Source organism: Danio aesculapii, chromosome 14, assembly GCF_903798145.1.
Source record: "Danio aesculapii chromosome 14, fDanAes4.1, whole genome shotgun sequence".
NCBI lineage: Eukaryota > Metazoa > Chordata > Actinopteri > Cypriniformes > Danionidae > Danio > Danio aesculapii.
Window position 1 is genome coordinate 35,721,680 of NC_079448.1, and position 27,366 is coordinate 35,749,045.

A 27,366-nucleotide genomic window follows, 5' to 3' on the forward strand; every position below is an offset into this window, starting at 1 on the left:
CAGCTTGCAGTGAGGTGACAGCACTACCCACTGCGCCGCCATTTTTCAAATATATAATAATATATTTGAGAGGCATAAAATAATGATAAAATTATATAAATAAATATATATATAAAAAAGGACATATAACTCAAAATATGTATTCAATAAATGATACATTTACAGTAATAATAATGATGTTCTCTTGCATTTAAATAAAATAGATACTTAAACAACAAACGCATATATTTATAAGTCCTTTAGTCTTCACTTAATAGTGATTACTAAGTGTCATGAGCCCTTAAAGTTACTGATACCACAAGACTACTATCACAACAGCAATATACTGCTAATTTCTAAAAGTTAAAAAAGTCACCTGAGACCATCGACTGACGTCTGAGCAAGTAGAGTCAGCCAATTGAGACCGACAATAGAGGAAGCTTCTCTGTATGTGTGTGTGTGTGTGTGTGTGTGTGTGTGTGTGTGTGTGCGTGTGTGTGCGTGTGTGTGTGAGAGTTGGCAAAGTGTTATTTTGGTGTGTTTTTTTACACCTCATGCATGACTGTTTCACTCCCTCCAAAAATGAGCCTGCTATGAGTATGAACTATCTGGCTCAATGAAGCTGGTGTTTCTACAGCACATGTAACATGCCTTTAGATAAGAACAGTCATTTTGTGTTGAACAGCACACTGACAGCTGTAATGAGCTCATTGTTTCAACACCTCCTGTTGCTGCAGTTCCTCTTTAGGTCTGGTCACGCCATGCAGAGCCTCGACTAATGAAGTAAACATGAAAAAAGTACAGGATCACACCCATCGGGATGAGAAACAATGTCGAAAGTTGTTTTTAGTTGGGGAGGAACAGGCAAACAAAAGAGCAGAGATAGAGATGTGAGCGGACGTTCACAAACCACACTCACACCTTCACTGCGCTTCTGACGGAAATGTTGCCAAGCAACAGCAGCTCTGCCGACATCAGAGCTCCACATGCAGCAGCGCTACTGACAAGAGATCAGGCTTGGGCAGGCCTTTCTGCCTTTTCATAAAGGATTTTTTTGGAAAAGAAAATAGCCAAAATAGTCCTTTTTTCTTTGATCAGCTTGTGTCTGTAGGCTTCATTTACTCAAAATGAGTTTTTATCCTGAATGATGCATAAATCTCCACTCCAGCTGCTCTAATAGACACGCCAGATTTTTGTACAGAGAGATAGAGATGCCTGATTATATACAGCACTCAAGTCTACAAAAAGTTGTGAATATATTTAAATAATTTAGCCTGTTCATAATATTTTATAAGAGATTCTCAAAAGCCTTTGACTCCAAAATTTCAGAAAAATGAAACAAGAATTTTGAACCTGACTTCTTCCAATATTACATTTTTGCTGTACTAGAAATGTGAATGCAAATGTACATATATAACATAAACATAACATTTTAGAAAATAAAGTAAAAATCTAAATGTTCAAAATCTACTGGGGATCTATTCTGACCACTGTTAACTTATTTGTTTTACCCTCTTGACCTGTATTGTCTTGTCTAAAAAGGAAGTCTGTTTCTCAGAAAGTGCTCTTAGATTAGTCTGCTCTGATATCTGTGTGAAGAACAGGACTGTTGTGTCAGTGCGGTAAACTATGGTCAGCTCTCAGTTCTCATGGTCATGTAAACACTGTTTACAGAGACGGAAAAAATATCTGTTAACTAACAGTTTCTGTTTTTGGTGATTCACAGGTGTTTTCTGGAATTGAATTGCATTTTGGGATGAGATCTTGATCTTTGCTCTGTCAACTTTTGATGTTGAAATTTCAACTGTGTAAATTTATATATATATATATATATATATATATATATATATATATATATATATATATATAAATTTACACAGTTGAAATTTCAACATCAAATATCCAATTTCTGTCTTTTTTGTCTAAAAAACACTATGAGAACTGAGCTGACAATATATATATATATATATATATATATATATATATATATATATATATATATATATATATATATATATATATATATACTCACTAATCAGGTATACTTTCGGTCCTTTTTATAGTTACATATCATTTAGATCTCTTTGGTCCATGTTGTGTTGAAACTGCAGTCGATTCACAACACTTGTGCATCAAGCTTTGAATGCACACTTTCACATTTATACTTTAATCAAACCCAACCTGACAAATAGGAAAACACCCAGTTCTAAAAAAATACTTTTTATTAGTGTGAAAGTTTGTAATATTCAGAACATTTTGTGCTATTAAAAGGTTCTTTGTGGAATCAGTGATGCCAAAAATAACCTTTATTTTTTAAAAGTGTTTCTGAGTCGTAAACAGGCTAATCAAAGTGACAGGATGATTATCGGGATCATAGCTACATCTCTCCAAGTTACTGAAACCAAACAATAAAAATACTGATTTTTTTTAATGTCTTTTTTTTGTGTGTTTTTTTAGTTGAGATGTTTTCCAGATGTTTTATAGGGCACCTAGGTTACCTCTTTTTCCAGATTTAATATAAGCCTTTTGTGTCTCCAGAATGTGTCTGTAAACCCTTTGTAAAAATTATACCCTTCATAAGTTTCTATTTTATAGTTCTGAGCAGCAGGTGGCGTTTTTTGTGTACTGCGCCTTTAAGGCTAGTCCTTCACGCCCACCATTTCCACGTGCCTCAGACAACAAGACCGACATGAAAAAAGATCTCACGTAACGTTTGTGAGAAATACTACAGTAAGACTCATTTATCAATAAGTATTTGATGCATTTGTTGTGGAGTTGCAATAATGAGTCACACACAATGTCGTTACAAAGTTCACGCACACACAGCTTTGCACTCTTTTTGCACGCAAATGTGACAGGATGCTGGTTTATCTCCACTGCTGTCTGGATATCTGTTATGTTAATGTACAAAATAAACCTGATTTAACGTCCACAAACCGGGATTGAAGCGTCTTCCTTTATAATTGTTCTGACACGCGGCTGTGCTGATGAAGTAAAGCTGAAGTAAATCGCTGTAATTCATTACACACATGCACTGTTTTAAAACATTTTAAACTTGTAAAACTCACTCTTGATCACATTTGAAGATGATTGATGATCACAGAGAGCTGAACAGATTTTTAATGCCAGTTGTTTTGCGCATGTTCTGTCTTGTTGACATGATAATACGCATTACTACGGAGACATGTTAATACGCAGCTGTCAATCAATTCGGTGGGCGGGGGGACCGCACTCCTACGTCAAGTTGCGTTCTGTCTCAAAACCGCTCCAATTGGACCACCGTTTTCATGTTGTTAAATTGAAAAAGAAGGACTGGGTGTGTTAATTTCACAGCAATATGACGGTCTATACACTATACTTACACATATGTCTGTCCAAACAGCTTGAAAAGTTTTCACCATAGGTGCCCTTTAAAATGTGAATGCATGAAATCTAGATTTTTGTGTGTGCTAGAAGTTCCATGTTGAGGGTGTTTTTGTTGTCTGGATTTGGTTTTTGTTGTTGTGATTTGGTCCAGTTTGATGCCTAGAAATTCTGACTGTAAATTAAAGAATTGTGAAGTAATCCCATCACAAAAACAACTATAAATCAAATCATAAGATTGTCTAATAATATCTGCCTATACATGCATATACATTTTAATTGTCCTTTTAAGTAACCTTAATTAAATATGTGCAACAACTTGGTCATAAAATATATTCTACAATATAAACAATAATTCAAACACAGGCTAAATCCTAGCAAGATTTGGTAAATCTTTAGAAAATGGATTGAAAAACAACCAGATCACAGAGTAATTCAGCACTGGAGTTTGCTGTTTGTACCTGACGGTGGCTTTTGCAGCGCTGAAGTATCTTACAGCAGATTGTACAGTAAAACAGAGGGCAGTACTGTGCAGAAGAGTGTGATTGAGGAGACCATGGCTGAAGCTCCAGCTATGAGGAACGGGGCCGTGTGCTTCATCATCCAGTTGTACTCCTCCTTCAGGCCCTGTTTCTGCAGCTCAGGTCCGACCAAATGCCGGATCGTCTCATAGTAAGAGTTCAACCAGTGCAACTGCAAGACAACAACAATAAAACCCTGTCAGACAGCTAATCTGCACCCCCAATCACTGAGTCCTGCTGAAAACAAGGCTGTTTTACACACGTGCAAAGCCGCAGTATGTGTTTCCAGTGAAGAGTGAATGTGGGCTCCTTTCAAAGGAAACCAACATCAGAAAACAACACATTTCAACACAAAGATGTGGTTATTCACAGGTTTTTTTTTCTTGACAGAACCAAAATGTTGCAGATTTTTTTTACTGTAAACATTTAAAGGTAAACATAGATCTGCTAAGGGTTTAGATAACACTTACCAGGCACCAAATATGAGTACAAATGAAAAAGGGCTCTAGTTGCAAGTTAAATGGTAAAGATTGCTCAAACCACATATGATTTAACACACATTTTTCAAAGACTGTGTTGTAATATTCTTTTATTGTAATATTCTTACATGAGCAGCTCATTATAAAAACATTTTCTGAGTTTTAGAGCAACCCAGTTTGCAGCAAACATCCACACAATCTCCAAAACTGAAGAAAAGGGGTCATAAATCTGTTGTCACCCCAAAACAATTGATTATTTGTTAAATAATAATAATTATTATTACTATTATTATTTGCACAATGCTAATAATAACAATATTTTGTAATATATGTATCATCTCCTTTTTTAAATATTATATTTATTAACAGATGAGTTATTTTTTCAAGATTTTTTGCTAAATACAAAAATTCAGCTTTGAAATAAATTACATTTTATAATATATTCATATAGAAAGCAGATATTTTAAACAGTAATACTATTTAACAATTTTATTTTATTTTTATCAATTAATTTATTTATTTTTACAGTTTTTGCTGTTCTTTGGGTCAAATAAATGCAAGCTCGGACAGCAGAAGATACTAACTTGTCTACATTTTTTTACCTAGTGTGTATGTGTGTGTATAACATTTCAAATTAATTAAAAAAAGTCTTTCAAATAATTTTAGTGCTGGCCAAGGTTAATTGCATATGTGTGTACTGTGTATATTTATTATGTATACATAAATACACAAATGTATGCATATATTTGAGAAAATGTTAATTTATAATTAATTCTAAAAAAATGAATGAATTTAAATATCTATGCAAAAAAAAGAGTTTTGAATAGTTTTGTTTTTATGTATGTGTATGTATTACGTATACATAATAAATACATATAATATACAAATACACTTATCGGCCACTTTATTAGGAACACTTTACTAGTACCGGGTTGGACCAACTTTTGCCTTCAGAACTGCCTTAAACCTTCGTGGCATAGATTCAACAAGATACTGGAAATATTCCTCAGAGACTGGTCAATATTGAAGTTATAGCATGTCACAGTTTCTGCAGATTTTTCGGCTAAATCTCCCGTTCCACCACATCCCAAATGTACTCTAATGGATTGGGATCTGGTGGCTGTGGAGGCCATTTGAGTAGAGTGAACTCATTGCCATGATCAAGAAACCAGTCTGAGATGATTCGCACTTCATGAAATGACGCGTTATCCTGCTGGAAGTAACTATCAGAAGATGGGTACGCTGTGGGCATAAAGGGATGGACATGGTCAGCAACAATACTCAGGTAGGCTGTGGCATTGACACGAAGCTCAATTGGTATTAATTGGCCCAAAGTGTGCCAAGGACATATCCCCCACACCACCACCAGCAGCCTAAACCATTGATGCAAGGAAGGATGGATCCATGTTTTCATGTTGTTGATGCCAAATTCTGACCCCATCATCCGAATGTCGCAGCAGAAATCGAGATTCATCAGACCAGACAACGTTTTTTCAATCTTCTATTGTCCAATGTTGGTGAGCCTGTCTAAATCGGAGCCTCAGTTTCCTGTTCTTAGCTGACAGGAGTGGCACCTGGTGTGGTCTTCTGCTGCTGTAGCCCATCCACCTCAAGCTTTTCATTGTGTTGTGCAATTAGAGATGCTCTTCTGCATACCTCGATTGTACCGAGTGGTTATTCGAGTTACTGTTGCCTTTCGATCAGTTTGAACCAGTCTGGACATTCTCCTCTGACCTCTGGCATCAACAAGGCATTTGTGCTTTTTCAGACCATTCTCTGTAAACTCTAGAGATTGTTGTGCATGAAAATCCCAGTAGATCAGCAGTTTCTAAAATACTCAGACCAGCCCGATTAGCACCAACAACCATGCCACATTCAAAGTCACTTAAACCACCTTTCTTCCCCATTCTGATGCTCAGTTTGAACTGCAGCAGATCGTCTTGACCATGTCTACATGCCTAAATGCATTGAGCTGCTGCCATGTGATTGGCTGATTAGCAATTAGAAAAGAGATTAGAAAAGTGTACCTAATAAAGTGGCCGGTGAGCATATATCTTATGTCAAAACAAACTTTTATTTTGGATGCAATTAATCTTTGCCCAGCACTAAATAATTGTTATCTCTGAAAGCAGAAGTACCAAAAAAAAAAATGTGCAAAGAACCCCCCACAAAACCTTTTTAAATATATCCGTTTAAATATTGTTATGAAATACTACTGTTACCATACCTGCTCAAGATTTAGAAGAGATGTGTCTATCAGGTTTCTGTCATAAGGCACCAGTGAAACAGTCTCAAATGTCAGGTACTTGCTGCTATGCTAGAGGGACAAACAATTAAGCAAATTTAGAAAACATTAAAGGCAATTCATTACTCACTGCTCTTAGTTATCAGCACTGGATTTGCAGAATTTCGGACCCCCAGTTATTTAGATGTACCTTTGTAGAAGCTGGAACAGTGACAGCAATGTCCTCTATCCTAATACCAAAGTCATTCTCCTTGTAATAACCAGGCTCTAGAGGAGAGTTTGTCAGATTAAAAGTATAATTGTCAAACGATGGCAATCATAATGAGATTCTTGAGGATTTCTCACCAATTGAGGTAAACATTCCCTCTTGAAATGGAATATTATTGGACTGAAAACCCACAGGCCCTGTCAGAGACAAAGACAGTTAACAATAAAATAAGTTACATGTTCTTTTTGCTAGCCAAGGTTGCGTTTATGTGATGAAAAAATACAGTATAAAAAGCAAAAATGAATAATATGTAAAATAACAGTTTGCCAATTTAATACATTTTAAAATAAATCAAATTTATTACTGTTGTGTCAAAGCAAACATTTCAGCATCGTTACTACTTATTTTCAGTGTCCATAATTCTGATTTAGTGAATAATCTGAACAATTATATTGAGTTTATTGTTACTTTAGATCAGGGGTCACCAAACTTGTTCCTGGAGGGCCGGTGTCCTGCAGATTTTAGCTCCAACCCTAATCAAACACACCTGAACAAGCTAATCAAGGTCTTACTAGGTATACTTGAAACATCCAGGCAGGTGTGTTGAGGCAAGCTGGAGCTAAACCCTGCAGGGACACCGGCCCTCCAGGACCGAGATTGGTGCTTTACCCCTGCTTTAGATCAACGAAATGCATCCTTGAGGAATAAAAGATTTTTAAAAAATCATACTTACATCAGCACTTGAAACTATAGTGTATTTAAATGTGAAAATCGTTATCAACAGATGTGTAAATGAGAAGATTGTTGAGAAAAATATCAGACGCACATTCATGAACTCCAAAGTAGTTCCCCACACCATGACCTGTGCCATGACCGTAATTTAAACCAACTTCCCATAATGCTCTTCGTCCCAGCATCTCCATGTTTACCCCTATGGTGGAAACAAAAACACAGGAATAATCAGAAATATCAGCGTTTGTGGTAGTCAGTCTGCTGTGGATTGAGCGCCCTCTTGTGGATGAACGTGACTGACGCAGATCCTCTAGTTACTTTTCCAGTACATTTAATCTTTAAAATGTTCTCACAAATAATTGTCAATGCTACTAGTACTAGTTTTTAGATTTTCTATTATCTTTGTAATTATATTAAGTACATAGGTCTATTCATTACCTACTAATGCTAATTTATTTTAAATATTCATAAATATTCAAAAAATATTTATTACAAACCAGTACTTTACTAGATACTAGTAACCTATTTCATGAGATACTTGTAATTATTTAATAGATGCTTTTATTGATTTATCAGATAGTGGTAATTATTTAGTTTACACTAGAACAGTGTTTCTCAACCACATTCCTGGAGGACCAACAGCTCTGCACATTTTCCAGGTCTCCTTAACCAAACACATCCAATTCAGATAATTAGCTCATTAGCAGAAACTGAAAGGCCTGTAATAGGTGTGACAGACAAAGGAGACATCCAAAACATGCAGGTTGAGAAACACTGCACAAGTACATATTTAATACACACTAATCCCTATGAAGCAGATGCTATTCATTTTCATGCATTTTCCTTTGGCTTAGTCCCTTATTTATCAGGGGTCGCCACAGTGGAATGAACCGTCAACAATTCGAGCATGTTTTTTACGCAGCAGATGCCCTTCCAGCTGCAACCTAGTACTGGGAAACACCCATACACTCTCACATTCACACACTCATACTCTTTGGCCAATTTTGTCTACTAAATTCACTTATAGCGCATGTCTTGGACTGTGGGGGAAACCAGAGCGTGACGGAAACCCATGTGAAAACAGAGAGAACATGCAAACTCCACACAAAAATGCCAACTGGCCCAGCAGGGACTTGAACCAGTGACCTTCTTGCTGTGAAGCGACAGTGCTAACCACTGAGCCATCGTGCTGCCCCAAACAGATACTAGTACTATTCAATAGATAAACATTTATACTAGCACTAGTCCAAATGTTGCTAGTAAGCTTTTCCATCGCACTGCTGAGAAATTTATTTGAACTGTGGCAATTCAGACTAGTCATAACATAAGATTAGTGCAAAAGCAGTTGTGACTAGTAACATAAGAATTAGTATTATTATTAAAATAATACTAAAAAAGATTCTGGGCGACACAGTGGCGCAGAAGGTAGTGCTGTCGCCTCATAGCAAGAAGGCTGCTGGTTCGAGCCTCGGCTGGGTCAGTTGGCGTTTCTGTGTGAAGTTTGTATGTTCTCCCTGTGTTGGCATGGGTTTCCTCCGAGTGCTCCGGTTTCCCCCCACAGTCCAAAGACATGCGGTACAGATGAATTGGGTAGGTTAAATTGTTCGTAGTGTATGTATATGTGCGAATGAGTGTGTATGGGTTTCCCTGTGATGGGTTGCAGCTGGAAGGGCACCCGCTGCGTAAAACATGTGCTGGATAAGTTGGCGGTTAATTCCGCTGTGGCGACCCCTGATTAATATAGGGACTAAGCCGAAAAGAAAATGAATGAATAAAAAAACAAAAAAAGATTCTGTGGTTTAAGTACTGATAAAGATGAGTATCTATTTAATGGGTCTCAGCAACCATCATTTTTGACAATATCTTCTTTTGTGTTCAACAGAAGATCATTTTGAGGGATGTAAACAGAAACAATGGTCCCAACGTATTTCCTGTTTTACATTTTGAATTTCTATAACTTCCGAGAATCCAAAAAGAGCCACATATTGATAAATAATGTTATGATAGCTGTTTTAATATTACACTATGATTAAGTTGCCTCTTGTTACAGTTATGAAATAGTTTGATAACAAGTAGGAAATGTTTATGGGCTAATGACATCACCACATTGAAATGGTCTATAGTAGTGTTTCCCAGATTAAATGTCTACCAAATGACTAAATTGTCCTACATTTCTGTCATGTTTGTTGTTTAAATGACATTTGAAAGTTTTCTGCCTCAGCAGTGGAGCAGCACTAATCAATGTCACTGACTAAAACAGTCAATCAAATCAAAGTGGCGTGGCTTGACTTTTACAGATAGAAAACTAACTGAATTCTAGCATGAAGCTGCATGCTTTATCCTTTATTTAAATCACTAGATGCTCACCTCTAGTTCCAGCAGGAAAGATGGCTCTTGAAATCTCTATATTTCCCATGAGCACCCTTGTGTAGGCCTCCTGTTACAATAAAATGTAAAGAAGAGTTTTTATTATTATAGTGCTCTTAACGTAAGCATCTTCCTGTGCTTTCTATCATCAGTATCTAAGCTGCTGAGTACCTTCTGAAAGTCAGTGGGTTTACCCCAGTGCACAGTACGGGTTATATCAGTCGTGCCGTCACTATAAGACAGAGTTGGTGAACATAAATCTGACAGAATGCTATGTATTTTGCATATAAACAGAACTATGTATAGTGTATGACAATGAAACTCACAGGTACTGCCCTCCGGAGTCGACAAGATACATCTCATCCACTGTCAGCTTCCTCGCGGTCTCATTAGATGGACTGTAATAAACAAAAAATCACGCACTGATTTAAAGACAGAGTGTAGTCATTAGAAATGACCAAATTGTGTTATATTCAACCCAGGCTCATTCTGAAAACGTACCGCTATATACAATTCTGGAGAGTATACATCCCAGGAGGTACGTTTTTTGGCAGTTTTTCTTTTCGCAAATGCACCAGAGGCTGCTGTGTATGCATTTTGAGATCTCTCGCAAGTGACATTCGAGCCTGCTGTTCTCCCGTTTATGCACCAGAGGCCGCTGTCAACTGACTGGCTGGCTGACTAACGACTGACTGACTGACCAATCGATTAACCCACCCTCCTCCTTCCCTAAACCCAATGGAGAGTGTTTTCAAAAGCAGTCCAGAAAAAGACCTCGCCTGATTTTTACCACCTTTACAGATTTTACCACATTCTCACCCTGTTATTTACTTGTTTATTTTATTTTTTGGCTTCTGTTTTTGTCGTAACCACTTTCTGGAACCATTCTTCACCAGACTCGAACCCCGTCGTCATGGTCTACTCCTCTCTGCATTTCAAATCTGCAGACGTACATGGCAAACTAACTGGACAAACTGCTAACAGCGGGCAATCCGTCCATAGGGAAGTAAGTGGTCAGCTGGTAAGCATCATACCGCCCCTTAGTGTTCATTTTAAAGACAAAATGCAGCCATATGTACTGCTGGCTACATAATTCGCAATCTCCAGAAATGTATATAGGGCTACGTTTTCAAAATGAGCATTTGTTGCCTATATTTGTAATTTGTTCAGTTCTGTTTGTTTTTAAGATTTTCAGTGAAGCAGATCAACGTCTCTTACTGAAACAGCCAATCAAATCAAAATAGGTGTGGCTTGACTATTCACAGATAGAAGACATGAATTCCAGCATAAAGCTGCATGTTTGATCCTCTATTTAAAAAAATGTCTACCAAGTTTTCCAGATACCATTATGAACTATTATGCTAGATATGAATACATTGAATTTACATAGTAAACAATGAAATTACCTGTAGTGAGCAAGAGCAGCATTGGGTCCACTTGCAGAAATGGTTTCAAAACTCGGCCCCCGGCTGTTCTTCTGTTTGCTGTCAAAACACAATGAAGGATTTGTGTTTCTCTATAAAAAGGAAGTAATACAGCCTAAAGCGATTTACACTAACAGACCATCTTTCAGAAGATGAAAGAAGAAACATCCTTGATGCAGGAACTTGTTCTACTTGTGTAAAGCCAAAAATGAAAGTTTAGAGAGAAAGTGAGAGAGTGAGCTACAGTCTGTTTCTTGACTTAAATAAGCCACAATGTGTATATCTTTCAAGACAGATGGACCCTAAGTTGCAATTCTATTTTATAGTATTGTTTATCCTTTTACTATGTATTATTAAACAACAACTAAATAAAATGTAACAAGATAACTGTAAATATAACTAGTCACAGATAATTGCTAAAACAATTTAAACACCCTTTAATTGTCAAATATAAAGAAGTGATATTTGTATTTTGTAGTTTTTACATTGCACATACAATAAGAACTGTTCACATAGTGGTCAAAAATGGCACTTTTAAATTTCTTTTTAATTTTAATGAAATGATTGTACTACATTTTAGCTCTATAACCTTTTTTACTTTATATTTTGTGTTATATTCTGTTTTAAAGGGAATTTTATGGTACTAAATTATATTTATGCAGTAGTTAATGACCCATTAGTGGCTGTTTGAGCATACACAAAGATGGATTTTTCAGCTTAAACAGTACATTTTGATTCTATGAGTCATAAATTAAAATGTTATTAAATGATCTTAAATATACATTTTCAAATTTGAGGTTGCTATCTCAAAACATAAGGGTCACACTTTACATTAAGGTTTCATTAGTTAATGTACTCACTAACATGAACTAACAATGAACAGTAGTTGTACAGCACCTATTAGTCATAGTTCAACATTTACTAATGCATTATTAAAATTCAACATTTATGCTTGTTACCGTTAGTGAATGCACCAGGAGTTACCATGAACTAACAATGAACAACAGTATTTTCATTAACTAACGCTAACTAACATGAATAAATACTGTAATAAATGTACTGTTCATTGTTTGTTCATGTTAGTAAAAGCAATAACTAACACACACTTATTGTAAAGTGTTACCAAAATAAGCTTTCAGTAAGATTGTGTTTAGCCGCAGTACCAAATATTTCCACTAGATGAAGTTTCTCATTTATATTCATATTCATTGTTAATTAATGTGTTATATACAGTTGAAGACAGAGTTATTAGCCCCCTTTTGATTTTTTTTAAATATATTTTCCAAATTATGTTTAACAGAGCAAGGAAATTTTCACAGTATGTCTGATAATATTTTTCTTGAGGAGAAAGTCTGATTTCTTTTATTTCGGCTAGAAGAAAAATCAGTTTTTAATTTTTTAAAAAACATTTCAAGGACAAAATTATTACCCACTTCAAATAATATACATTTTTTTTGATAGTCTACGGAACAAACCATCATTATACAATAACTTGCCTAACTACCCTAACTTGCCTAGTTTGCCTAATTAACCTAGTTAAGCCTTTAAATGTCACTTTAAGCTGTATAGAAGTGTCTTGAAAATTATCTAGTAAAATATTATTTACTGTCATCATGGCAAAGATAAAATAAATCAGTAAAATAAATCAGTTATTAGTTGATAGTTGATAGTGATAGTTATTAAAACTATTATGATTAGAAATGTGTTGAACAAATCTGCTCTCTGTAAAACAGAAATTGGGAAAAAAATAAACAGGGGGGTTAATAATTCAGGGGGGCTAATAATTCTGACTTCAACTGTAGTATAAGTAGTATCAGTGATGAGGGGTCATTTCTGCTGTTTGTGTACCTGCGACACTGATCAGCAAAAAGAGCTGCTGTAATCTCTGTCTCTGTGCCTTCTGGAACTTTCCTCTCAAGCCACAGCAGAAGCTGCATGACTGCGACTGCATCTCTAACCTGTGGTAAAGCACAGAGCATGTTCACTCATTGTGTCTGATAAAAACTAAATCTCCTGCTTGACAGCAGACGGGTGCCAGACGGAGAGGTTTAATTAAATGCAGTCAACTGAGCTCTGTCTCTTTTACACCAGAATGAAGACGGTTGTCCATGCACACTCTCAAATGTGTTTAAGATATAAAATCCCATTCTGAAAAATATGCCAGTGCAACACAGAATGCAAGCAAACACCATCAGTAAAAATGGATCTCAATATGCTGAGGAAGGGATTATGATAAGCAGTGATAAAACACTGATTGAGTTTATGGTGTTGCAGAGAATGGAGTCTGTCTGTCTGGCCTTCTACTGTGGCTTTATGGTGTGATAAAGTGCCCTTAAATCTAGAAAATACTTCAACACAGGTATCAGTGAACACTGTCCATCAGGTTTATGGCTGCTTTGCAGAAGTCATTTGGGGCGAAAACAGTCTGTGTGTGTGCCTGTGTGCGTGTTCTCTCACATGAGCCTCTTTGAGAATCCGCTGCTCCGTCATATCTTTCACTGCTTTGGTGGTCAGTACTGGAGAGTAGGTGCTGGTCAGTAGTTTGTCCTGAAAGAGATCATCTGTTATGTGGGACTCAAATCACAGTGTTAGTCTGGGTCACAGTATTAGTTCAATTGATCTACTCATCCATTTTTGTGTCTATCCTTCTATCTGTCCAAGCGTCCATCCATTATTCTGTCCATCCATCATTTCATTTATCTTTCTGCCAGTCCATCCATCCATCATCTATTCTTTCACTCATTCTTGTCTATCCCTAAATCCATCCTCTATACATATGTCCATTTAGTATATCCACTGTCTATCACCCAATCCTGCATCCATCCATCAGTTTTGTCATCTGTCCATCTGTCCTACTGTATCTATCTGTTTACCTGTCCATCTGTCTTTCCCTCCGTTCATCTATACATCGATTCTCCAGTCTATCTGTCCTTACTATGTATTACTTTGTACTGTATATCCATCCATGCATCATCTTTTGTATCTAACATCTATCCATCAGTCTTTCATTCATTCTTCACTATCTGTCATTCCGTCCATCCAATCTCGATATATGTATACATTCGTATCATCTATCTATACATCTGTCCATCCATTCATCCATTCTCTATACCTGTGTTCATTTTTATATCCACTGTCCATCACCCAATCCTGCATCTATCCATCCATCCATCCATCATCTTTCTATTAGCTATCCATCAGTCTGAACATCCATCCATCTATCCTATCTATCTGTTTGCCTTTACAAACAGACAGATAGTCTCTCTATCATCCATTTCTATTCATCCATCTATCCATCCATTCTCAATACATGTATGTATCTATATCCATCCGTCATCTATCCATCCATCCATCTATCTATCTATCATATTATCATCCATTCACCTGTCCTGTTAATCTGTTTGCCTTTCTGTCTGTCTCTCCCTCCTTCCATCCATCCATCCATTTTGCAGTCTATTTATCCATCCATCCTCAATAATTGTGGGTCCATCAGTATATCCATCCATCTACAACCTTTCAACCATTCTTCAGTCTACTTGTCTGTTCTTCCATCAGTTTTGTCAACTGTCCTTTCTATCTGTTTGCCTGTCCATCTGTCTGTCCCTCCGTTCCTCTATCCATCCATTCTCCAGTCTATCTGTCCTACCTATACTTGTTAATTTGTACTGTATATCCATCCATGCATCATCTTCTGCATCTAACATCTATCCATCAGTCTTTCATTCATCCTTCACTATCTGTCATTCTGTCCATCCAACCTCGATACGTGTGTACATTCGTATCATCCATCCATTCATCTGTTTATCTATTCATCCGTCCATCCATCCATCTGTCCGTCCGTCCATCCATCCAATCCATCCATCCATACAGCTGGCCAATCTATCTGTTTGCCTGTCTCTCCCTCCTTCTTTCCATCTATCTATTATTTCATCCATTCTTCAGTTTATCTGTTGATCCTACCATCCATCCATCCACTGCATTTCAAACTTGGAAGGGCAAAATAAAGTGGCTGATCAACTGTGCAGTGTGTCAAAAATAGATGCAACTTCATTTATATCTAATTTTATCCCAATGTGACGTGTGTCCGATGTATATGGCATAACTAAACTTTCTCCACAGATGTGAGTGCACAGGCTTGTGTGCCTTTAGAAAGCCATATGGGGAACATATACAGTCTACTATTTCTGAACACTGACTATGTAACCATCTCTAATATATATATTCAACCACAGATAACTTCCAAGCTTATATGCGCATACCAGTCATCAGTATTTCGGATCCAGGCCTTACCTCAGGAGTGATGAGCTCATACAGGGCCTGGTTGGTGTACTCTGTACCAACCCAAACCCTGACGTTGGGTCTCTGTAGATATGACTGCAGATACATGCGCACAGAGCTGTACTCGAGCAGCTGAACACAGAGCGACTGGTAGCACGAAGCATTCAAATACACCTTCAGCTCTTCTGTAATTCGTTCTGTGTGCACAAAGAGCCTGATGAAGGAGGTTAGTTAGTTAGAAACTCTACACTGGCTAAGAATAGTGCTGTATATGTGAAACGGAGAAACTTGCCATATCTCATCCATCGACAGCAGAGTGTAAGAATAGAAGAATGGATTATAAGGGATGTCGTTGCCTCGTAGATTAAACAGCCCTGAAAATAGAGAGAGATTTACCAAGGGACTGAGAAAATCTCCAGCATGAGTTTGTGGGTTTGTGATGTGCTTACATGCGGTCTCGTCCAGAGCTGAAAGTAGCACAGCAGTGGGTTTGTATGGATTGTCAATTATTTGGGCTCGTATTTGCTCCACTTTCATTGGCCAGGTCCTTTCTGAAAAACAGAACACACACACACACGCACACGCACGCACACACACATACAATTTTAAAGAAACAGTTCAAACCATAATAAGGATTACGTCATTATTTACTAACCTGGTCACTTTTCTGTATGCATTTATAATGAAAGAAACTGGAGAAGTAGAAAGGATTGATTTTTTTATGGAAAAAATGTAGTCACCAAGAGAATACATTTTGATGAATGCTAGCCATTGAAATCCATAGTAGGAAAACAAATACTAGACCAAGGATACAGGTTTCTAACATGTTCAACAAAATTAAGAAAGTTAAACAGGTTTGGAACAAATAGAGGGTGGGTAAATTAGACAGAAAAGTTAATTCATGAATCATTATGCAAATATTTCTACTCTGTTAAACATTTTTCAACAGGTGAATTGTATAAACTAAATTGGCCGTAGTGTATGAGTGTGTGTGTGAATGTGAGAGTGTATGAATGTTTCCCAGTACTGGGTTGCGGCTGGAAGGGCGCTGTGTAAAACATGATGGAACAGTTGGCGGTTCATTCCGCTATGGTTACATTTGAAAAATCATGAATCATGAAAATGAATGAATGAGCATATCCTCTTCACTAATGTGATTCAGTGATTTTTAAAATCATTCATAAATCAGATTTATTCTGAAGACTAAAATTTAATCAGTTCCTCACAGTTATACACATTCTTGAAATAACGTGTGCAAGTAATTTTAAGATTCTCTTTGTGTCTATTTTGAAGCTTGAAACCATTACATTTCAAGGCCTAGTTAGTTCACACAGAAAGGAAAATATTTCATGATTTATTCACCCTCAAGTTGTATGAACCCTGCATGAGTTCCTTTTTTCTGCTGAACACAAATGATGATATTCTGAAGAATGTACAGTTGAAGTCAGAATTATTCACCCTCCTGAATTATCAGCCCTTCTGTATATTTTTTTTGTCAATTTCTGTTTAAGGGAAAGAAGATTTTTTCAACATATTTATAAACATTTTAGTAACTCATTTCTAATAACTGATTTCTTTTATCTTTGTCATGATGACAGTAAATAATATTTGACTACATATTTTTTTAAGACACTAGTATTCAGCCTAAAGTGCAATTTTAAGGCTTAATTAGGTTAATTAGGCAAGCTATGCCAAGTTCAGACTGCAGGATTTTCAAAGTAGTCATGTCACAGATGTTTTTACACAGCTTGACTATCTGGGGTAGCATTCTGTCTGTGTTGTGTTTACACAGTAGAATAGATCAGTGACGGGCTTTCACACTGCATAAGTTTACAATAGGAAGAACCGCAGACATGTTGTCTCGGTCCACAACCAAACACATGCCAGAAGTGACATGGAAACAACACAAGGTCACGTGGTATCTTTTGTTATTAACTACGTAATGAGAAAGAAGCCTTTAGTGGGTTAGAAAATCTACTTATTTTGCTCACCTGGCCTTTGAAGGGAATTAGCATTTTCTCTCAAACTTTTTTCTGTTTCGAGCCGGTTGTGGTATCGCTCAGATGGCGAGTCAAACAGACACAGGTGCTCCTGCCAAATTTAGACTAGTTTTTCCTTCATTTGTTGGGTCCAAATAGACTGAGAATAAGCTTAACTTCTCCCCAACCTCCAGCTGGCCTGTAGACACCTATACTAGTGGATGCTGCTCTTTCATTGGCTGTAGGTGATCGCTGATGTTATTTTCAATCAGAACACATTTCACACTGTATGATTTTGGATTGCAGACAGGTTCAGATATTTAGCATGCTAAATATCTCACGGGTGTCGGCGACTCATCTGCAATTCTCTCAGATGGCATCTTTGATAGTTCACACTGTGTGATTGTTACTAACGTGAACGAGCACCGATTTACCTGTGATTTCAGGCATTTGTCTGTGATTTCTCAAAACCTGTCGGCGAGTCAAAATCGGGGCTAACATCATGCAGTCTGAACTCGGGATTAGGGTAATTAGGCAAATCATTGTAAAACTATGGCTTGATGTAAAAAATATTACTTAAGGGGGCTAATAATATTGTCCTTAAAATGGTTTCATAAAACAAATAAGACTTTCTACATAAGAAAAAATATTATAGGAAATACTGTGAAAAATTCTTTGCTTTTTCTTTGAAAAATATATAATTTTTAATTTTGACTTCAACTGAAAGTAACCAAATAGTTTCTAGTCCCCACTGACAACTTTTATTTCTTTTAAGTCAGTTCAAACCAAAAAAACTATTTGGTTACTGTTTTGTTTCTTCATTATTATCTTCCTTTATGTTCAGAAGAAGAAATGCAATTAAAATTGCTTAAAAAAAAAAGTAGAATATGAAGAATTGATCATAAGCTTGGACCAACAACCAAACTATCCCTTTAATTGTGCCTCATTGACTTCTTCCTCACACCAGAATGAGCTAGAAAGTGCCCTCTGTCTACTATGAGTTATATCACTGGTCATTAAAGAAGAGATTTAGTGCTCTGTTTGTCATGATCTTATGGTCTTCTACCCTGTTCGCTTGCTACTTATCAGTCAAGTGAGGTAGATAAGACATGCACACACCGATGACACTGTCAGGTAAGCGCGTGGGGTTGTCAGGAGGCAGAGGAGGTCGATCTGTCCATATTTTATCCACCAGATTATCAGAAATAGACTTCAGGATCAGGTCCGCTGGAGCCAGGTTGGTGTTGTAGATGTCAAATGTGTCTGCAACAACGGAGATCAGTGATTTTGTTATATTTGTACTGCTGGACTTATCTCACACACTATCATCATGTCATACATATAAATATCGAAAGATAAGTAGTATGGCCATGATAAATATATAGTTATAAATAATCCAATAAGGATACAATAAAATGATAGCAGCTCATTGATGCCATAGGAATAACTTACAAAACAATTTTTTAACTCAGCTGAAGTAAAATATTTAAGCCAATCAAAACCCATTTAGCTTTAAGGAGTGACTGTATTTAGGTGGCAGATGACAAGGTGCTTGGAATAAACAGACTAATCATATAGTTTTACAGTTTTTAAAAGTTCTTCATTTTAATTTGCATAAACATTCGAGATGTGATGACGAAAATAAGAACCTAATCCAGAAAAAAGAGGGTTCAAACTGGTCTGTCTCTTTTACCAGACAAGTTTCTCTTGCCTTATTTTTTTACCTGTAAATATGAAGATACATTTATATCTCTGTCTGATTTTAAATCATAATTTTTGCTTTTAAAATACTGTAGATCATGCTGTAATATTAACATTTCCAATGAAATATCTTATAAATACCTATAACACAATGTACAGTTAAAATACTTATAAATAAAATAAGAGGCAACTGACTAGAATATGCACAATGCAAAACTTGCATCTTTAAGAGAAAAGGAAATACCACAGTTAAGCTGCACTGGTATATAAGTGATTTTGTTTTATAATTTCATCTATTCAGAAATAATGTCAAATGCTATCGTAGCCATAAATAAGTTGAAACTCTGACAGCATTATGAACTTACATTAAAAAAAATCTTTCACATTGTAAAAAATGCTGGGTCCCAAAAAAATTCCTTTATGTTGTCTCATTAACTTAATAATTAAATGGATTGAACATAAAACATTTAAGTTGTCCTAAAAAAATTGTGTTGTTTCAACTCATTTTAAGGGGGTGGTTCAGAGTGTATTTTTAAGGCTGGGTTGTGTTTATAAGATGCAAAGTAATGTGTGCTTATGCCTCATTTGTAGAAAATCACGTTATTTTTTTCATATATCTCACTGTTAGTCAGAGTAGCTGTTATCCATATCAGTTTGAGCCTGAATCAAAATCAATGACACAGAGCACACAGCTGAACCTCACGCCTGCTCTCTAAAATAAAATCTGACAAGTGTCTTTCACAAATATTCAGAATAAGCATATGTAAGTAATATAAAAATATTCACATATCTTTTGTGAGTTAGTTATTTAAAATGTAGAACGCAGGGAAAGCTGCCGCAGAGAGACACTGCAGCGCTGCTGAAGATTGTGTATGTTTGCAGGGGTTTGACGGATAAATATGAATTTGTAGCTAAATTTGTAATGGTGCCAAACAGCATTTCCCATTGTTTAAATTTTTGTTTACATCCTTGCTACAGCATACCATTAACACTACAAATTACACATGTAATAGATTAATTTGAACAAATTAAAATACTGACAGGTTGTGACGCACAATCCACAGCTTTGTCTATTATGGTTGGAGCTGCTACTTCTTTAAGGAGTTTTAGCTAAATCCAGTACTGAACTGGGAGAGATTCCTGAAGCTGTCCTTTATCAAATGTTAGCTATATATATATATTTTTTTTTATAATTCTCTGCCTTGTAATTAAAATTAAATTGTAAGCACTTCTCTCTTTATGTCGTGTTCTTTGGAAGCCCAAATACAGAAACAGAACAAGCTCTGTGGAAAAGCAGCATTTGGACGGCATTTTAGCTTTCTCTGCTATAACATTACAGCACCTCTGGCCATGCCCCTTCGCTGCGTGAGTGAATGCGCATAACCTAAAGCGTTTGTGTTCTCACTAAACCAGATGTATTTTGTAGTTTGTTCACTGTAGGCTTTGCTAAGCTAACTCTGTAAAAGCCAATGTCTCCCTTTGCATTGAACTTTGAGCGTATTACATTCAGAGATGTTGTTTATGTTAACACAGCTACATTACACAAGTTTTAAATATGATCTTGTAGTGGACCACTTTAAACAGAAAAGAAAAAGGAATGGAAATATGATCATATAGTTATAATTTCATTTACAACAAAAACTAAACAAAAAACAATAAATAATGGCAATATCTCTCTTTTTCAAAACTAATTTGGTAATAATTTCAAACCTCTTGCAAATGTTTTGCTTGCTTGTGTTCACTCACCTACAGAGAAGAGGAATGGGTCAAAGCCCACCTGATCTCCTTCAGGGACCTCCAGGATCAGCCAGTTGGTGATGCTGCGGATGGAGCCTGTGGAAAAGTGTGAAATACATCGGCATAAGAAAAAAAAAACCAAGAGGGACATAAAATAAAGCAACTCGCATACATCCAAATGTTAAAATGAATTTAAACAAGTTTTTAAAAAACAGTTTCCTCACTATCTTGCTGTAGCTCCCAGTTGCAGTCCATTTGTCTCTGTGCCTGAATCCAGTAGCGGCTATCGGTCCACAAAACAGCCTTGTTTTGAGTAATCACTGCTGTGCCTATTATAAACAGACTTGTGTTAGTTATGATGCAAGACAGGATCGGGCCGTTTGTCGAGGTCCAAAGAAGTGACAAGCGTAATGTGATGAATAGTGATGCAGCAATATAATGATTGGCTGTCTGCAAAACACACCTGCAGAGCCAGTGAAGCCAGACATCCAGGCCAACCGTGCATCTCTAGGGGCGATGTACTCACTCTGACAATAAAGAAACCACACTCACTTACTGTCACACACTTAATGCCCACACATTTAGAAAGGTAATGAGAAATTCCGGGCCATCTTATTAAGTATGCATTGTGGTCAATGTGGCAGTTTGTCTGATTAATGTAAAGTAACCAATCCAGGCTCATTCTGAAAATGTACCCCTATATACATTTCTGGAGAGCGCCAAATACATCCCCATAGCTACGTTTTTCTGCAGTTTTTATTTTCGCGAATCCACCAGAGGCTGCTTTTTGAGATCTCAATTTCTCTTGCGAGTGGCATTCATGCCTGCTGTTCTCGTGTAAATTTCAATTCACCTTTATTTGTATAGCGCTTTTACAATGTAGATTGTGTCAAAGCAGCTTCACATAAAAGGTCATTGGGACAGTGTAGTTCAGTTTGTAGTGTTTAAGTTCAGTTCAGTTTAGCTCAGTTCAGTGTGGCTTACAAATCACTACTGAGAGTCCAAACACTGAAGAGCAAATCCAACGATGTGTAGCTCTACCGATCCCAAACCATACAAGCTAGTGGCGACAGCGGAGAGGGAAAAAAAAACTTCACTAATTGGCAAAAGTGAAGAAAAAACCTTGAGAGAAACCAGACTCAGTTGGGCACGACCATTTTAATTTCTCCGCTGGCCAAATGTCATGTGCAGAGCTGCAGTCTCAGCGGCGGAGGCTGGAAGCTGGCCTCAGCGAAGACTCGTCTGTCCCTGGAGCATCACAGGAATCAGTCTCATGTTCTTCACTCCTCCATGACCACCACAGTAGCTGCTCAGGATACGGCCTGGTCCAGGATATGGAAACCTTGGGATCATCTCGTCACTGGTCTTGGATCGAATCAGTGACTCTGCATAGTCTGAGGGCCTCGGGAAGAGTATCTCCAGGTGGAAATGGAGAATAAAGAGAATAATTAGCGTAGCTGCTGTTCATAGTGTACATAAACAAGATGCAGAAACCTGTGTGGAAACCCGCTAAGTGGCTGTGAAATCTACCAGAGGCTGCTGTCAACTGACTGACTGATCGACTGACCCACTCTCCTACTTCCCTAAACCCAGCCAATAGTCTTTTTAAAAGCACCGACTGACCTGCCCACCCACTTCTTTAAAACCAACCGACAGTTTTAAAAAGAAATCCAGAAAAAAAAAGCCCTCGCCTGATTTTTACATTTTCAGATTTTACCACATTCTCATCCTGTTACTTACTTGTTTATTTTTATTTTTGGTTTCTGTTTTTGTCTTACCTGCTTTCTGGAACTGTTCTTCGCTAGACTCAAACCTCGTTGTCATGGTCAACCCTGTTGTTGTGGTCAACTCCTCTCTGTATCTCGTCTGCCAAAGTACATGGCGAGCTACTGAACAAACTGGTAACAGTGGAAAAGCCATCCATATGGAGGTAAGCGGTCAGCTGGTAAGCGCAAAAAGGAATGGCGTCATACTGCCCCGTAGCGTTCGTTTTAAAAAACAAAATGCAGCCATACGTACTTCTGACTACATAATTTGCAATCTCCAGAAATGTATATGGGGGACATTTTCAGAATGAGTCCGTGTTGAAAGTAACTATATTTACAATTTACAATGTAGGCAGATCAAAATAAGTTTTAGTATTTGAATTTTTTAATTCTTTTCTTGAGCCTAAAGAAATAAAATGTTCTTAGTCACCTGAGCCAAAATGATTAAAAAGGAGAAAACAAAACTAAACCAAACTGATTTACAGTTGGAGATAAAATGATTGTCTCTCCTGCGATATTTCTTTGTCAAAAAATTTCCCAAGTGCTGTTTAACAGAGAAAGGAAATTTGACAGTTTAACAGTATTGTTTTATCCAGTAATTTAACAGGATTTAAGAAAAGTCTTATTTCTCAAGTTTGGCTGGAATAAAAACAAAATATCATTTTAAAATTAGCGCCCTTAATAATTTTTTTCTTCTATTGGTTATAGGAAAAACACTGTTTTTCAATGGCTTTCCTAATAAACCTAACTTGCCTAGTCAATCTTATTAACCCAGTTAAGCCTTTAAACTGCACTTTAAACCGAATACTAATATCATGAAAATAACTAGGAAAATATTATGTTTCATCATCATCAAAGCAAAAATGAAATAACGGGCTGCACGGTGGCGCAATGGGTAGCATGTTCGCCTCACAGCAAGAAGGTCGCTGGTTCAAGCCTCGGCTGGGTCAGTTGGCGTGTCTGTGTGGAGTTTGCATGTTCTCGTGGGTTTCCTCCGGGTGCTCCGGTTTCAGTCCAAAGACATTTGGTACAGGTGAATTGGGTAAGCTAAATTGACCGTAGTGCATGTGTGTGAATGAGTGTGTATGGATGTTTCCTAGTGATGGGTTGCAGCTGGAAGGGCATCCGCTGCGTAAAAACATATGCTGGAGAAGTTAGTGGTTCATTCCGCTGTGGCGACCCCAGATTATTAAAGAGACTAAGCCGCAAAGGAAACGAATGAATGAATTCTGAATGAAAAAAATTATGCTTAAAAATACTTTTTAAAATATATCAAAATAATAAAATTCACAGGAGGGCTAATAGTTTTGTCTTCAACTGTATATTTCATATTTTTAGCACACAATATTGTCTATCTGTTGGTTAGTTCAGTCAATGCAATGTAAATTCCAATTACAGGCTCACGGAAGCCCTCTGTTTTCATTCATATTTCATATATTTCTATTCTAGACCAGCTGATTTTGGATATAAGGTTTGATGTCCCTGCAGAGAACAGAGAAACTGTTAACTGTATAATCTTTTATTTTTATTCTTACAGCAATACCTGTAGATACCATAAATGTTAAAATATTTGACTTTAGTTAGACACATTTGATTGTATGGCATAAGATTATGAAAATAAATTTTAATATATCCTTTATTAGCACTCTAAAATTGTTGAAATTTAATGTCTGACATAACATAGAGGTGTAGTACCAGATGAGCATCAGTGGCAGGAATGATGTAGGCAGAGATGTTCAGGGGGATCATGGACGCTCTTAGCTCACGAAGCCGAAGAGTTGTGTTCACAGCTGTTGGTGGCAAATACTGAAACAACAGCATTATACTACATCAGTGTTATTTACTGTATACACCAATCAAATGTAAAAAACATAATAATAATAGTTAATGTTAAATATCTCGAATGTGTTTTTTCATGTCCTTAACAATCAAATAAAGTCAGTACCAACACAATCCATCTATGAATTCATGCATATATTTCTTAAAGGGACAGTTCACACAAAAATGAATATCCTGTCAACATTTACTCATCCTCCACTGTTTAAAACATGTTTGAGTTGCTTTCTTGTGTTGAACACAAAAGATATTTTGAAGAATGATGAAAGCAGCAGCCATTGACTTTCATAGTATTTTTGTTTCTACTATGCTTGTCAGTAACTGCTGGTTGTTTTAGAACAGTCTTAGGAATAATTTAGTTTTGTGTTCAACAGAATAAAGAAACACTAACCGGTCTGAAACCACTTAAAGATTAGTATATGATGACATAACTTTCATTATTGGGTGAACCATCCTTTTACCACAGCTCAGATGTGGCATGGATGTATTTAAACAGCAAATTGTAACTAAAAGTTTTATATATATATAGTATAGTACGAGCTATATATATATATATATATATATATATATATATATATATATATATATATATATATATATATATATATATATATATATATATATATATAGGCTACTTTGAAAAATGAAGGTAAAACCTGCAGAAGGTTGAGGCAAGTAATCGTCTTGAGTAAGTTGAACTTTTCATTCAATAGATTTGTTCAAAACACTTCATTTAATTAAGTGAATGAGTGTATTTGTGAATAGGTAGCTTAATTGAATCATTCACTCATCACTGAAAAATATAATTCAAAGATGATTCCTTGGATTTACTAAATTCTTTTACGTTAAGTGGCTCTAAACAATTTATTTGGGCTGAAATTAAACAAACAAATTAAGTTGAACTTGACTAAATTTAATTTGTTTAAACTCAACCCATATAAATAGTTTGTGAAAGTTATGCAGACATCATTTTTTACATGTGTTGACACTTTGATGAACAAACACTGTGTTGTTCAGAGTTGCAGTAGCAAAAACATAACATCTGTGAAAGTAAGAAACATGTTTTTTTTCTTGAATTTTCTGTATAAAATCATTATCATGATTTGCAATTATGCAGAAACTTGTTTTTGTTAAAACTATTACAGGCTAATATTAAAAACAAGAACAATACAGCCAGTAAACAGATTACTGCAGACCTCATTAAATCACATCGCATTATTTATTTAAACACCCTCCTCCTATTAATTTTACATCTGAAAGGGTATCTTCTAGCACAATAATAACTGTCTGTGCCTTTTCATCCCTGACTTTTTCCTGTGTGTTTCTAGTAAATACTGACATTAGCTCTTCAATGAAAATAAAAAGCTAATGCAAAACTGATAATGCAAAACTATGCATATCAGCAACAAAACAAGACTGTAAAAGTTGACTTGAGATCAGATCTGGTGTGTGCATGACCTAAAAACCGTTGTTATCAGAAGAGAAGATCTCACTGAGTGGCCAGATTAGGCCTGTGTGCTGGATACAGGGTTATTATTATTATTTTCTCCCCACTGCTCTCTCCGCTAAAGACAAGTTCTTGTGCTAGGCTGTTTGATTCCGAGGCAAACAAGGACACGTGTAAGGATATGTAAAGAACAGAGTACCGGAGGAATAGCAGAACAGTTCCTCTCGCTGCCCGACCGTTCTTCAGCCCGCACAGCATGTCCTTCTCCTGTCAAGACAGAAAGAGGACAGAGTAAATGTCTTAAAGTCAGTCAGCTCATATGCTGATCAAAGGTCAGAAATCCCTGTTAAACATATGCCTGTAAAAGCCAGCAAAACAGTGTTCTTACCTGATAGTATAGCAGAAACAACATTATATAATGCAAAGAATCTCATAAAACAATGTGTAAACTAACCACATTTATACTAAACACACCAAATATGACATCCTACAATGATTGAAAGAATGTTTTAAGCAAAGTCTTTCACATAATTATATGCATTCAGTTTCATTTTATGGCTAAACTGAGCAAACAAGCAACATTTTACTGCAGAATTAATTTCCAGGCTAATGACATGCAAATATATCCAGCAATAAACCAACACACATGACACAAAGACAGATGGTGAACAGAAATGTTGCCTTAATGAAAGCCTTACTCATACAGTGTATTACAGTTGGATCAATGCATAGTTAACACCACATCATCGAGATGAAATCGGCATCGCATACACACTTATTTATTTATTTACCTCCAAGAACCACAAGACACACAGCCAGTATCCAGCCTGAGGAGCTCATTTTAGACCATCTGCTCCAAGCAAGTCCACACACAGAGTGTGACAGCGGGACACAAGTGTCTCTGTCTTGTGAGTGTGCGCGCATGTGTGTGTCTGTGCACAAGGGTGTGTATGTCCTATCCGAAACTACATGAATTATCTTGACTCAGAGGCTTCCTAACCAGAGCCATGTGAAATAGCGGAGGGGGAGGAACTTTGGCTGTGACTCTAATCTTTACTACTGTAATAAAAGCATGGTCACTCTCTCTCTCTAGTCCGTCTTTAATGTGCAGTGCATTTACCCATGCATGGCGAAGCAACTGTAGGTCCATAGTAAATGATAGCTTACTGTATGTCTCCTGTTACATATGTCGCATGTTTCTGAGCCCCAATTCTCTGACTCATTTTGCTTCCTCATTTTGAAATAACAACATCCCACTGCTGGTCAATGCCAGGAAATTTTGCAAGAAAGGTTTTTATTGTGTA

The 27,366-nt window shown here is 36.6% G+C and overlaps 1 protein-coding gene across 1 annotated transcript; it reads right to left on the reverse strand.

Annotated features, from left to right (window-relative positions):
- Positions 1–2,543: 2,543 nt before the first annotated feature.
- Positions 2,544–27,111, reverse strand: xpnpep2 (X-prolyl aminopeptidase (aminopeptidase P) 2, membrane-bound). Its single transcript, XM_056472610.1, has 21 exons — positions 26,854–27,111; positions 26,262–26,329; positions 24,475–24,585; positions 21,477–21,540; positions 21,238–21,342; positions 21,023–21,109; positions 18,695–18,838; positions 16,046–16,147; positions 15,889–15,970; positions 15,609–15,810; positions 13,776–13,865; positions 13,167–13,276; positions 11,301–11,378; positions 10,221–10,292; positions 10,066–10,126; positions 9,895–9,964; positions 7,622–7,726; positions 6,933–6,992; positions 6,778–6,854; positions 6,570–6,659; positions 2,544–4,035 (listed from the first exon to the last, which is right to left on the reverse strand). The coding sequence occupies exons 1-21, from the start codon at positions 26,984–26,986 to the stop codon at positions 3,835–3,837; spliced, it is 2,112 nt and encodes a 703-aa protein (XP_056328585.1). The 5' UTR covers positions 26,987–27,111; the 3' UTR covers positions 2,544–3,834.
- Positions 27,112–27,366: the final 255 nt, after the last annotated feature.

Bases quoted from the DNA above. Each gene is read 5' to 3' on its own strand.
- xpnpep2 (XM_056472610.1), bottom strand. From the start codon at position 26,986: ATGCGCGCACACTCACAAGACAGAGACACTTGTGTCCCGCTGTCACAC. The intron at 21,110-21,237 runs GTGAGGAAACTG...ACTTTTCCACAG, and splicing joins CTGGGAGCTACAGCAAGATA to GCTCCATCCGCAGCATCACC. The intron at 9,965-10,065 runs GTACTCAGCAGC...TTATTGTAACAG, and splicing joins AACCCACTGACTTTCAGAAG to GAGGCCTACACAAGGGTGCT.